General features: G+C 44.3%; 1 protein-coding gene across 1 annotated transcript; it reads right to left on the bottom strand.

The window, feature by feature from the left end:
• Positions 1 to 144: 144 nt before the first annotated feature.
• CYP2R1 (cytochrome P450 family 2 subfamily R member 1) lies at positions 145 to 13,053 on the bottom strand. Its single transcript, XM_074230220.1, has 5 exons — positions 12,781 to 13,053; positions 6,452 to 6,593; positions 4,459 to 5,091; positions 3,491 to 3,820; positions 145 to 1,854 (listed from the first exon to the last, which is right to left on the bottom strand). The coding sequence occupies exons 1-5, from the start codon at positions 13,051 to 13,053 to the stop codon at positions 1,679 to 1,681; spliced, it is 1,554 nt and encodes a 517-aa protein (XP_074086321.1). The 3' UTR covers positions 145 to 1,678.
• Positions 13,054 to 13,601: the final 548 nt, after the last annotated feature.

The raw sequence follows: 13,601 nt of genomic DNA, 5'->3' as shown, positions 1-13,601 counted from the left end.
TGAGATTAGATGTATTTCTCTCTGTAAACATAGATCCTTGAAGTGAAAGCATTTTAGTGACAATCATCAGATTGGGAGATGTTTGTTGTTCATTATGCCATCTGTAGTCCTGACTACAGCCATTCCTGTCAAGAGCTATTTTAAATAACTTTTTTTTATAGTTTTTGCAAGGCAATGGGGTTAAGTGGCTTGCCCAAGGCCACACAGCTAGGTAATTATTAAGTGTCTGAGGCCAGATTTGAACTCAGGTACTCCTGACTCCAAGGCCAGTGCTCTATCCACTGTGCCACCTAGTCACCCCTTTAAATGATAACTCTTTCTGAACAGCCGCCATGTCTCTAGCTCCTGGACTGAGTGAACTGTGGGAATGAACTCCATTCTGCTTAACATCAAACATCAGGGTTCAACCATTACAAAGAAGTCTTCCCCTTAAACTTGAACCCTAGAACCCCATCCCAATTCAATGACCGTGCACATTGTGACATGTGGGGTTTATTCCAGAGGTCATTCACAGGTCCCTTTTTGAGAGGAAGTAAAGTAAGGACAAGGCCTTTGCTAAAATGTACTCAAGGAAGACTCAGTCTCAGTAACTTGAGTAGGACGACTTTGTTTCCTCCTGTGAGCTATAGGATTCAAGGTGTTTCTCTAGGCCCAAGTTCTGATACTGAACAAGACTGAACAAGGTAGGTGTTAGCAGAAGGACCATGTTTGTGTTTTCCAATGATTGAGTTTGGTAAGAGAGGCAGGAAATTGCTCATCTGGCCCTTACCTTAGTTTGAGAGCCTCTACTTCCCTGCCATTCCTTAGTGTAGGAAGGACCCTGAATTCAGAATGCCTGGATTTGTCTCTTTTGTAATCCAAAGGCTCGAACCTGCTGAACTGTGAGGTCCCTTCAGACAATGAAGCTAAGCATGAGCCTGACCTGGCTTGAGGGAGGATGTCCACTGAATGGACTTCTCTCTTTTGCTTTCAGTCCCTTTCCTGAAACCACACCAAGCTTTGTTTACAGTCACCACAACAACTTGTTTTGAGGCAATGACTTGAAAATAACTGATAGTACTGATTACTTTTCCCCAGGGGGCAGAGTATTTTGACAAATATTATAATCTGTTACTGTTTATGGTTGCAAACAACTGCTGAATGAGAAAACCAGGCAGAATAGAGATTCTTGTGTGAACAAGGGAATCCTAAGAGACAAATCAGCTGTTTTTATTTCATCAACATTAGTTTCATTATTTAACATTAAATTTTTCCAGTTTGGAAACAAGTAACAATTTTACCTGAAGAAGGGTCTAACTGAAGCCAGGAAGGACAAAGGCTGGGATTTGCTGAAGGGATCAAATCTCACTCCCCTCTTCCCCCACAAGAAAATCTTTCTTCCCATTATATATTCTTTCTCTAACACGTCCACCAAAGAGAGAGGGCAGAGGCTTGGCTGGCAGGTCCCTCTCTGGATACACATTCCTGGAAAATCAGGAATCTAGATTAAAATGTGGAGGGAGTTAGCAAACTGGGTTTGGGAGTACAACTGTAAATTTATAGAACTCCATCTCACATTTGCACTTCTCAATTTATACTTTGGAAAATAATTTTAAATACAATTATGATAATGGGACAAATTGCTCAAGTTCTGAGCAGGGAGCAGAATCTTTCATAGTCTAACATAGCTGTTCTTTGGCTACCGTCTTTCTGCACAGAGGAGGTATGGTAGTGGCTGCAATGTCATGCCTAATTTTGGTTTGAGATTTGGAACCACATTGTGTGGAAAATGCAAGTGGAATCGTTGAAGCAATGATGTAAAAAACAAAAACATTTCCATCCTGGCCAGTTGTTCTCCAAGACAATGTCTTCTTCCTGAGTAGAAGGGAAAAAAATCAATCTTTCCCCCCACATGAAACAGTTGAAGTCTTCTCCCCCCACCTCACCCCTTAATATATTATATATCATTCAAATGGAGGTGTTGGACAAAGAATTTGGTGATACCAATCAATAAACATTTACTAAACATCTACTATGTTTCACCACTCCCAACCCCACACACACCAAATCCAAGTTGTTGCCAAGGCTTGCTGTGCATCATCTCTCAAACATGGTCCCCTCTGTCCTCTGACACTGCCCCCCCCCCCAAGAAGATGCCTTCTTCTGTGGAACTCCTTATCTTATCCGATCTTTGTGGGATAGGGAAGTGGTTGCTGGCCTCAAAGTTCAGTCTCAAGATTATGGTCCCAGTGCTAGGTCCACTTTGGTACCAAATCTCATGCCCTCACACCTGGACGGTCCCAATAGTTGTTGGTGGGTCTGCCTACCTCAAGTCTCTCCCCACTGCAGTTCATCCTCTGCTCAGCCAACCAAGTGATTTTCCTAAAATGAAGGTCTAACAATGTCACCCTCCCGCCCCCCCCCCCCCCCATTCAGTAAACTCCAGTGGTGGCTCCTATCATCTCCTGGACCAAATATCAAAGACTTTGTTTGATTCCAAACCCTTCATAATCTAGCCCTTTCCTACTTTCTGAGTCTTTTTACACTTTCCTCATCACCCTGTACGCTTCCATCCAGTGACACTGGCCTCTTTACTGCTTCATGAAGAATATTCATCTGCCCTCTGCTCCCTACATTTCCTCTGCCTCCTCCCCACTCCCCCAACTGGAATTCTCTTCCTCCTAATCTTTGCCTATGAACTTCCCTGGATTTCTTTAACTAAGCCCCAAGGAAAATCCCATTTTTTTAAATAGGAAGCTGTTCCCAATCCCTTTTAATTCTGGTACCTCCTCTCACTTCCTATTTATCCTCTATGTAACTTGTGTGTGTATATATATATGTATTCACACACACATATACATATGTGTGTATGGTCTTTTGCCCCTTTTTAGATTCCTAATACTTAGCATATGCCCAACACTGAAAGAATTTTACAAGTTTATCGATTGATTGATGATCTGCACAGTCCTCAGTATTTCTTGGTTTGCTATGTAGTCCAAGAATAGAGAGCTGACTTTAGGCCAGAAGATCGGAATTAAAATCCTGCCTTAGCACTTAGTAGCTGTGTGAAACCAGCAAGTCACTCTAATCTCTATCTCAGTTTCCACATCTGTAAGGTGTGGAAGATATTCTAATAATAGTGCCCCTCTCTCATAATGTTTGTAACATGCTCTCTGAATGTAGTGATGATGACAATGGTTGTGCTATTCTACTATTAATCTGACGGCACTTATTTCTGAGTGCATTACGACTGACAATAAGCTTTCTTTACAATAACTCTGAGGGTATGGTCATGATTGTTCCAAAATTCAGCTTAAATACATTTTAAAAATGATTAAGTTTTATCATTATTCTGGCCAGCTTCAAGACCATTCATTCACAAAGCCCCTCTCCCAAGAAGCAGCAGGTGAGGCTCTTCCAAGGTGAAGGTCAGTAGTGAAGTTTGTTGCTATAGACTAGCTAAGGGTCCCAGAGACCCTCACACCTTATGGAGGTATAAAGAAGAGCTTACCTAGTGAGAAAGGAATCAGTGCTTCTTTCTTAACAAATTGTCCGTGGCTGTCCAGAAACCGCTCTGGATAAAATACTTCTGGGTCTTTCCAATACTTTTTGTCAAAGTGAACAGAATAAAGATTTGTAATGACTGTAGTGCCCCGAGGAATAGAATAACCACGTACAACTGTGTCTTGAGAAGTTGCATGGAAAATACCCAGTGGGACCACGTTACAGAACCGCAAAACTTCATGCAAAACGGCCTCAGTAAATGGCATTCGGGACTTGTCCTCCAGAGAAGGTGTCCTATTGGGACCCACAATTAAATCAATCTCTTTGTGAACTTGCCCTATTATAGAAAAGGGGGGCAAGTTATTAGGCAATTATTAAAATCATAAAGTTTTACATTCCTTTGACCTCAAACTTTTGAAGCCCTTTGTAACTGAGAGGGAAGATAACAATAGACAGCTCTGAAAATATTCTAATTTAGTAGATTTCAGGCTGATGTTCCCAGTCAGATTTTTTCCCCTCCTTTTAAAAGGGAATATTGGAACAGATGATCTACAGCTATACAATCTATGGTGCTTCCAGGTAGTATTCTGGGCAATCATTTTTCCTAGTAAAAGTCTAGTACACACAAATAAGATTTTGTTAAATTTTAAAACAGTAACAGACCCTGAAGGGGAAAGGAGGAAAAAAGAATATCAACTGTGTGTCATCTTCTTCTTCTTCTTCTTCTTCATTTGGGAATAAATTTAGTCTGTACTTTGAATGTAGATCATAGACAGGGTTAGAGCTGAAAGGGTCCTCAGGGGTCATCTAGTCCCACTGAGGAAAGAGGCCTGAAGAGATTAAATGATTAACTCAAGGTCACATGGATAGATAGTAAATATGTGAGTCCAAATCAAGTGTCCTTTCCTTCACAGAAGAGATTCCCATCCCAGCCTCCATAAATATGGTCCCCAAGCTTCAAAATAAATTTCTCACCTTGTATGTTAGGATAAAGACCCATAAAAAGAACTGCCCATCTTAGTACATTGGTGGTTGTTTCTGTTCCAGCGATGATGAGTTCCCCCACAGAGAAAATCAGGTTTTCCTTGGAATATGTGGAGCCTGGATCATTTCTACCTTTATCCATCTCATCCAAATATGCATCTACAAAATGTTGAGGTGACTGTGGTTTCCTATTGGCTGACACCTTTTCAATAATCCTAGCGAGAAAATCATAGACCACAGCTGCATTCTTAAAAAGTTGCTGGTGTTTCCCAAAGGGGAAGATGCCAATCCAGGGGAAAGAATTATACAAGAAGACAGAGGCACTGGCAGCCAACTCCACATTCTCACTAAAGATGTCAATCATATGCTGAAATTCTGTGTCTTCATAGGAAAAACGTTCTCCAAAAATAATCATGTTGGTGATGTTTGAAACAGCATTTGTTATCAACTGCTTTGGGTCAAAGGGTTTCCCTTTATATGTGTCAACAGCATCAATGAAGCACTTGGCTTCTTCAGCAATTTTGGATTCAAAGGATTTCTGACCAGAACCAAAACAGCGAAAGCTATTCACGGCGAGCCTTCGATGATCTATCCAACCCTGGCCATATGTGGCATTGAGCAAACCTACAGGAGAGATTGGACCAGTTATCCCTTCACCTTTTCATCTAGACCCAGCTCCAACTGACCACTGTATCCATACACAGACCTTGTCTAGATCCCCAATGCTCCAGACCCAGGTGAAGAAGGAACATTCCCTCCAACTGGAAGCTCAGCAGATTCGAGACTAAAATCATTGTTTCTCTTCCAAACCTCTCTCTCTTTCTCACCAGCCTCACAGTCACACAGGCTCAAAGTTCCAGAGACCTTTTTGAAGCTTTCTCTACACCCATCATATTCCTTAGTTGCCGAGTTGTTGACACCACCCTCACAACACACTTAGTGTTCTCTCATCTTTCAACTGCCTCTGTGGGCTGAAGCCTTTATCTCTTCCCAACTGCCCTAAGTCGGATCCTGCTCTCTCTGTATCATCGTCTTTCAGAATACATTCTGGCTGTATCTATAACCTCCTGAGGCCCAGCTCTGACTGTATTGCATCTTGTTTCCACACATAAAGTGATTTTTGCCTAATGAATAAAATAAGAATTCACTGGCCTGGTATGTAAGGTACTCTGTAATCTGATTACAGTCTATCCTTACCTTAACTCATCCCATAGCCTTTCATAAATTCAACCAGGCCTAGACTCATTCCCTACTTTCATTTTGACTTTTCCTGTCTTTCCATATTTGCAGATTCTCTCCCAATGGATTCCCATCTCTGCTAAATTAAATCCTTCCTTTTCTTCAAGGCCCAGCTCATGTCCACTTCCTCCAGGAAGCCTCTTCTGATGCCCTTAAATGCTTGTTCCTTAATCAAGTTACAAAATACTTCTCATTTTTACTTCCTATACCTTTTGTATGAAGCTATTTGCATACAAGTCATTTCCCCTATTAGAGTAAATATTCCTGAAGAGTGTAGATCATGATCTTTTCACTGTAATAAGGGGACAATGACATATGTTGAACTGACTTAAACCATCTGTTTTCTTTGAATAAGTAACTTGGGATGATCTATAGTAAAAAAGTATAATAATTTTAATAGCCACTTAGGATTTAAATGCTGCTTAAGATTATGAAGAAGTTGACCTATATTATGGCATCTGATACTGACAATAAACCCACCAAAAAGTTGTGCAAATATTATTTTCATTTCCCACAAAAGGAAACTACAACTCAGAGAGAGTTCCCAAGGGAAGAGAGGAAGGGAAAAAAAGTCTTTATAAAGCATCCACACAGACCCTGTGCTAAGCATTTTTACAAATCACTTCTCACTTACCCAACTGTATTGCAGAGTACTTTGAGTTGCTCGTGTTGTAGACTATGTTTTCTCAAACCAAATGGCTTAAGATATTTTAATAAGTCCTTAATAGTTGAAAAATACACATACCTCCCATTTTGGTCAGCTTCTTGAACAACGGGAGAGCAGGTCTGTCTGCAAAAATTTCACTTTGATGGACAAGACATTCTTTTACCATATCATAGCCATTTAGGACCACAGTGAACAAACCTCCAAGATTTAAACTGAAAATCTTTGGAAAGAAAAAAAAGAAAAAAAAAGAATTTAAATGACATGTGATCTAGGGAAAGTTTTCCTTAGGAAATTTTTAGATTCTTTTCCAGGCTTTCTCTGAATCTAAGAATCTGGAAGTATGTCAGTTGCTTTTCCAAGCATCAGTAATGACTATCAAGTATTGATAGAAACAACTGAGGTCCTAGGAGGACCACAAAGGCTTCCTCTCTGCTCGGTCCAGGCACAGCATCCTCATTGACTGTGGTGGAGCAGAACCTGATTCAGTGAGCAGAAGCAGAGAGCATGGGGTGAAGAGTCAGGAGATGTGGGTGGCTTCATGTTGGGTTGCTGTCTCTGACTGCCTGGGCCTCATTTCTCCTCTGCATCATGGGGGTGTATGGGATCGGAACTGAAGTCCATCAGCCCTAACCATTTTCTGTTACTTTCACCTTTTGGTCAATGAGAGGTACCCTGCTTGTTATTCTGGTCTGTGGGAAGAGAAATTCTGCAAGAACCTTCTTATTTCTCCTTTTCATACTGAGCCGAGCACTGTTTTTTACTAATGACCCATATGCACAGATTTTTAATTTTGATTATTCATGATTTCCTTATGACTATTTACTAATGTACCTGAGTGTACAGTTTTCACACCCACTCTTAATAATAGCTCCCCTTTTGTACACAGTGCTTCAATTCACTTTCTTCACAACAGTCCTATGAGGCATCAGGCGGTAAAAACATCTCTCCTTTAAAGAAGACATTGGCTTAGAGAGAAGTGATTTAGGTTGGTCTCAGGGTCAGCCCTCGAAGCCAGGCTCTCTGGTGGCCCCTCCAGCGACTGCTTTCTTCTGTCTTGTCCAGGCTAGCAAAACTTGCTGCTTCTCTTCCTCTCGGGAACTCCACTTGTTAATAATTCAAAGACCTTTCATCGATAAGCCACTTGACTTACAAGGGGTTTTTTTAAGTGGGTATAATCAATTATGACTTTAACTACAATCTATCAATAATCCTATCAATCTTCTCATTCCACTCTCTACAAACAAGAGAGCTGATCAGAATTTCTCAGGTGGCTAACACACTATCAATAATAAGCCAATGAGCAGCCACTTGCCAAACACCAGAAATTCTCTGGGCTTACAGTGTTTCCCTCCTACAGAAGTCACTCCAGACCATGGTCTGTACATCAAGCCCCTGCTCCATGCCCTTTGGTGCTGTCAACACAGGAAATTCTGGCTAATGAGACTCTTATCAATTAGCATCTAAAGCATGTCATATAGAGTCTTACTTGTACGTTCCAGGGAATCCAAGGACAAAGGTTCTTAGCCTCTCTGCTAGGGTGTCTTCAAGGTTTCTGAAGAGCTTTAGTCTGTTTTATGGTTTTTAAAGCTCTTCCACATCTTCTATGGTCTTCACAATAATAATGTGTGTCCTTCACTCTCAAAGGGAGAGTGAGCTGGGAAATGATGCCATGACAAGCACATGAATTGGATTTAAGTGAGGGGAACTGGGCTAAGTTACCAGTCTTACTTTCTCCTCCAGAGTCATCTAGGTCTAGTGGCTAGATATGAATCGTGGACAGAGCCCTAGATGTGAGACAATCAGGGTTTAAAGTGACTTATCCAAGGTTGGCTAGTAAGAGGCAAGTGTCAGACAGGATTTGAACTCCAGTCCTTCTGACAATGACCTTGAGGTTAGGGTTAGGGTTAGGGTTAGCTGCCCTGTCTTCACAACAGCTTTGTGGGGTAGGAAATTCCAGGAATATGCTCATATATGGGAGGAAACTGATGCTTGGACAAGTTAAGCAACTTGAAAAATCATTCTAGTGGCTGAACCAGGGGTGGACTAGAGTGGGGAGAGACTGTAGGCAGCAGACCCACCCACAGCTAGGGCAGTGGTGTAGGTGTGAGGGGATCAGGGCAAGCACCAGTGTGGAGCCAACACCAGGACCACAACCTTGAGCCTAGACTTGGAGACCAGCATCATCTTCTATGGATATTCCACTTCTGTAAAAAAGCAATCACTACCCTGATTCTTATTGATTGGATAGGTAATGAATTCCTGTGCAGATAAAGGCATCTTATGGTGGCAGTCAAGTATATATAAAGAAACAGGAAAATATATATATATATATCTATATATATATCTATATATATATATATATATTACATATATATATATATATATATATATATATATATATATATATATATATACATATATATATACCTGCTTTGAAATACAGGTCGTAAGATCATATTTGATGTTAGCCCTGGAAAAGACTAGAGACAATCCCAGATTTTACATCTTTTACACTAGCCCAAAGGTCACACAAGTAACAGAGCCAGGACATGAACTCAGATCCTCTGGTGACAATAACTAAAGACAATATAATTTGCACTGGATCACATTGTCTTTAGTTACAATACTACTAAGCTTCTAATGAGATTTTCTAAAACATGAAAGAGGAGATTCCTTCATTTTGGTTTTATACAAAAGGGTTGCTTGGGGGAAAAACATACCCAAGTCATCCCTTGAACCTCTGTGGAACAGCCCTGCTGACCCTCAATCTCCCTTCTCCAATTGCCTTTCAGACAGTTGTCCAGGAGACATCTGAAAGTCACTGTGGTCCAAGCCCAACTTTTTTTCCCAACTCAATCTTTCCCCCTAAACACTCCCCCATTCCTTCCTTCCCTATTACTGTAGAGTTTGGCACCAGCCTGATCACTCCTCAAGCATCCAACCTTGACATCATCTGGGTCCTTTACTATCTCTCACCCTTTCTATCCAAGCTATTGTCAAGAGCCCTCACTTCACCTCACCTTTGCAGCATCTTCCCCCTTCCCCCATCTTGAATGTAGCCCATTATTCCTTCACTCCTGGATTATTGCAATACCTGCTAATGGCTGCCTGCCTCAAGTCTCTCCCCATTCCAGTCACTTAATAAATGTTTTCTGATCAACTGATGATCAGCAACAATGGGCTAGTTACAAGTTTCAAATGGCGAGGAGGTCAAACCACTGCCACCTCCTTCACCTACAATGTCCAATCAGACCCCTATGGAAACAGCCCAGGAGTCTAAATCTAAGAACCTCAGGAACAGCAGGAACCACTAGCTGTGCCTCCACCCATCTCCTGTGTTTGACCACTGAGGAGGGGGGACCTGGCCACCAGCCTCTGCAGGGGCTGCAGCTTCCCCCCCCACCCTGACAAAGAAAGAGCTAACCACCCAAATTCAAATCAGAGATGAATGTGGCTTTATCACTGGAAAATGCATTACTATTAGCCTTCTGATGCTACGGGACACTGGACCTTTGCTTCTGACTTGTAATGAAACTTCCAAATATTTTGCTTTCTACACCTATCTCTACACACACACACACACACACACACACACACACACACACACACACACAAAGAATCAGGTGACATCTTATTCTTCTAAATACTTAGAACAATGATTTACACAAAGTAGACACTTAATAAATCTCTTTTCTTCCCTTGTTCCCTCTCATTCCTCCTTCCTCACAGTTTTCTTCTTTCTCTCCTTTCCCTCCCTTCCTTTCTTCCTCTTTGCTTTCCTTCCTCCTTCCCTTCTCTCCACCCATTCCTTCTAGTTACAAGTTTCAAATAGAAATGTAATTATTCTGTAACTCTTCTAGTTAGAAGTAAACTCTCCCTTTCTATATTTCTACCTCCATTCTAAGCAACTGGATCTCCCCTTATTTAATAATAATAGTTATCATTTATGCAGCACTTACTATAAATGAGACCACAAAGAGTCAAACATAATTGAAAACACAACAATAAAATGAGACTCCTTTTGGAGTTTTCTTGGCAAAGATATTGGAGTGGTTTGCCATTTCCTTCTTTGGCTTATTTAACAGATGCAGAAACTGAGGCAAACAGGGTGATGAAATCTGCCTAGGGTCTGAGTAAGTATCTGAGACCAGATTTGAATGGGGTCTTACTGAGTCCAGGCCCCTAGCCCTATATATTATACTCCCTAGCTGCCTGGATTCCTTCTCAGAATCATATTTTTCAATTAGGAAAACAATGTCTAATTGATTAGACTTACAAAAGAAACATGAAAGAAAGGAAGAAAAAGGAAAAGAAAGAAGGGGAAAGAAAGGAAGGCAAAAGAAAGAAAACAAACAAGACTGGAAAAGAATGGAAAGGAAAGAAAGATATAGAAAGAAAGGAAGGAAAAGAAAAAGAAAAGATGAAAGAAAAAGGAAAAATAGAAAGAGAAAAAAGAAAGGAAGAAAGGAAAAGAAAGTAAGGGAAAGAAAGACACAGATGGGAAGGAAAAGAAAAAAGAGACAGAAAGATAGAGAAAAAAGGAAGAGAGGAAAAGGAAAAGAAAATAAGGAAAAGATAGAAAAAAGAAGAAAGAAAAGAAGGAAATTAAGAAAAGAAAGAGCAAGAAGAGAAAGGAAAGGAAAAAAGGAAAATAGAAAGAGAAAAAGAAAGGAAGAAGGAAAAGAAAAGAAGGAAAACAAAGAGCAAGAAAGGAAAAGAAAGGGAGGGAAAGAAAAATGGAAGGAAAAGATAGAAAAAAGAAAGGAAAAGAAAAAAGGGAAAGAAAGATAGAAGGAATGAAGAAAGGAAAAGCAAGACAGAAAGGAAGAAAAAGAAAGAGCAAGAAAGGAAAAGAAATGCAGGAAAAGAGAAAAGCAAAGAAAGGGAAAAATAGAAGAAAAGAAAAGGAAAAAGAAAAAAGGAAAGAAGGGAAAAGAAAGAAAAAGAGGGGGCGGCTAGGTGGTGCAGTGGATAAAGCACTGGCCTTGGAGTCAGGAGTACCTGGGTTCAAATCTGGTCTCAGACACTTAATAATTACCTAGCTGTGTGGCCTTGGGCAAGTCATTTAACCCCATTGCTTTGAAAAATCCAAAAAAAGAAAAAGAAAGAAAGAAAAAGAGGGAGGAAAAGAAAGAATGGAAGGAAAAGAAAGACATAGAAAGAAAGGAAAAGAAAAAGAACAGGAAGGAAAAGAAAAAGGGAAAAATAGAGTAAAAAAAGAAAGGAAGGAAAAGGAAAGGAAAAAGTAAGGGAGAGAAAGACATAGAAAAGAAGGAAAAGGAAGGGATAGAAAGATAAAGAAAAAGGAAGAAAGGCAAAGGAAAGAAAGGAAAAGAAAAAGAAAGGAAAATAGAAAGAGAAAAAGGAAGAAAGGAAGAGAAAAGAAGGGAAAGAAAGGAAAGAAGAAAAGAAAAAGAAAGGAAAAGAAAGGAAGAAAGGAGAAAGGAAAGAAAGGAAAATAGAAAGAGGAAAAAAGAAAGGAAGAAAGGAAAAGAAGGAAAAGAAAGAGCAAGAAAGGAAAAGAAAGGGAGGGAAAGGAAAAGAAAAAGAAAGGAAATAGAAAGAGGAAAAAGGAAGAAAAGAAAAAAGAAGGAAAAGAAACAGCAAGAAAGGAAAATAGAGGAAGAAAGGAAAAGAAAGGGAGGGAAAGAAAAAAGGAAGGAAAAGATGGAGAAAAAAGAAAGGAAAAGGAAATAAGGTTAAGATAGAAAGAAAGAAGGAAAATCAAGAGCAAGAAAGGAAAAGAAATGCAGGGAAGGAGAAAAGGAAAGAAAGGATAAGAAAGAGAAAGGAAGGAAGGAAAAGAGAAGGAAGTGAAAAGGCCCGGGGGCGGACTCCCTGGGCATGCTGCCATGGCCACTCTAGAGTCCGGGCGGGGCGGGGCGGGGCGGGCAGGGGGCGGGGCAGGGCCGGGGGGCGGGGGGGGCGGGCAGGGCAGGGCAGGGCCGGGGGCGGAGCGGGCCGGGGGGCGGGCCGGGGAGCGGGCCGGGGGGCGGGGCGGGCAGGGCCGGGGGGAGGGCCGGGGGGGGCCGGGCAGGGCAGGGCAGGGCAGGGCCGGGGCCGGGGGCGGGGGCGGAGCGGGCCGAGGGGGCGGGGCGGGGCGGGGCGGGCGGGGCCGGGGGGCGGAGCGGGCCGAGGGGGCAGGGCGGGGCGGGCAGGGTCTGGGGGCGGAGCGGGCCGAGGGGGCGGGGCGGGGCGGGCAGGGCCGGGGGGCGGGGCGGGGGGCGGGGGGGCCGGGCAGGGCAGGGCCGGGGGGCGGGGCGGGGCGGGCCAGGCCGGGGGGCAGGGCGGGGGCGGAGCGGGCAGGGCCGGGCGCCCCATGGCGGGGGCGGAGCGGGCGGGGCGGGGCGGGCAGGGCCTGGGCGGGGCGGGGGGCGGGGCCGGGCGCCCCATGGCGGGGGCCGTACCTGGCCGTGCAGGCGGCTCTGCCGCTCCATGTAGACGTGCGGCAGCTCGGCGGCCAGGGCGCAGATGTGGCCGAGCAGCGGCAGCCCCGGGGGGCCGGGCGGGAAGCCGGCGGGGCGCCGGGGCCGGCGCAGCAGCAGCAGGAGCAGCAGCAGCAGCAGCAGCAGCGGGAGCAGCAGCAGGAGGGCGGAGCCGCCAAGCGCCGCGGGCCCCGGCCCCGGCCCCGTTGCCCCCCGGCCCCCGGCGCCCCCCGCGGCACTGCGCAGGAGCCGCATGGCGCCATCCTCCCGCGCCGCCCCCTCCGCCGCCGCCGGCCGCGCACCCCTCTCCCATTGGCCGTGACGTCACGCGGGCACGCGGAGCGCCGTCTCCCATTGGTCGCCGGCCCCCGCCCCCGCCCCCGGGCCGGCTGCCCCCCCTTGTAGTTGCGCCCCCTCCGGCCTCACGGCGCGAAGTGCAGCGTGCGCCGGGGAAGCGCCCCGGCCCGCCCCGCCGCCGGCCTGACGGGGCAAGGTCTTTACCAGAAAAATCGACCCGCCACGGGGAGAGGACCCAGCGGGGAGGGCCTCTGTGCAAGGGTGGAGGCCTGCTACGAAAACTGGCATCCTCTTAGTGCAGGAGCTGGCAGCACACAAGAGGCGGCGGCTGCTGCCCTCCCAGGCCACGTGGCGCAGGGGCCACTCAGGCCGCAAGGTCCCTGCAGACAGGCCACGGCTCCCCAGCGGAGAAGGCAATAGTCCGAGAGTAATCTGTTCGTGTTGATGATTTTTAACCCCGAGAGGACTTCACTAGGAATACTAATTATTTTTTTTTTGCAAGGCAA

Source organism: Macrotis lagotis, chromosome 3, assembly GCF_037893015.1.
Source record: "Macrotis lagotis isolate mMagLag1 chromosome 3, bilby.v1.9.chrom.fasta, whole genome shotgun sequence".
NCBI classification, from domain to species: domain Eukaryota; kingdom Metazoa; phylum Chordata; class Mammalia; order Peramelemorphia; family Peramelidae; genus Macrotis; species Macrotis lagotis.
The sequence above is the reverse complement of the archived record's forward strand: the minus strand, read 5'-3'. Positions and strand labels throughout refer to the sequence as shown.

What these genes read in the sequence shown, in the direction of transcription:
- CYP2R1 (XM_074230220.1), bottom strand. Translation starts at nt 13,053, where the DNA reads ATGCGGCTCCTGCGCAGTGCCGCGGGGGGCGCCGGGGGCCGGGGGGCA. An exon ending in AGAGCCGCCTGCACGGCCAG is followed by an intron (nt 6,594 to 12,780) that starts GTACGGCCCCCG and finishes TTCTTTCCAAAG; the next exon opens with ATTTTCAGTTTAAATCTTGG. An exon ending in ACTGATTCCTTTCTCACTAG is followed by an intron (nt 1,855 to 3,490) that starts GTAAGCTCTTCT and finishes CCTTCTACTCAG; the next exon opens with GAAGAAGACATTGTCTTGGA.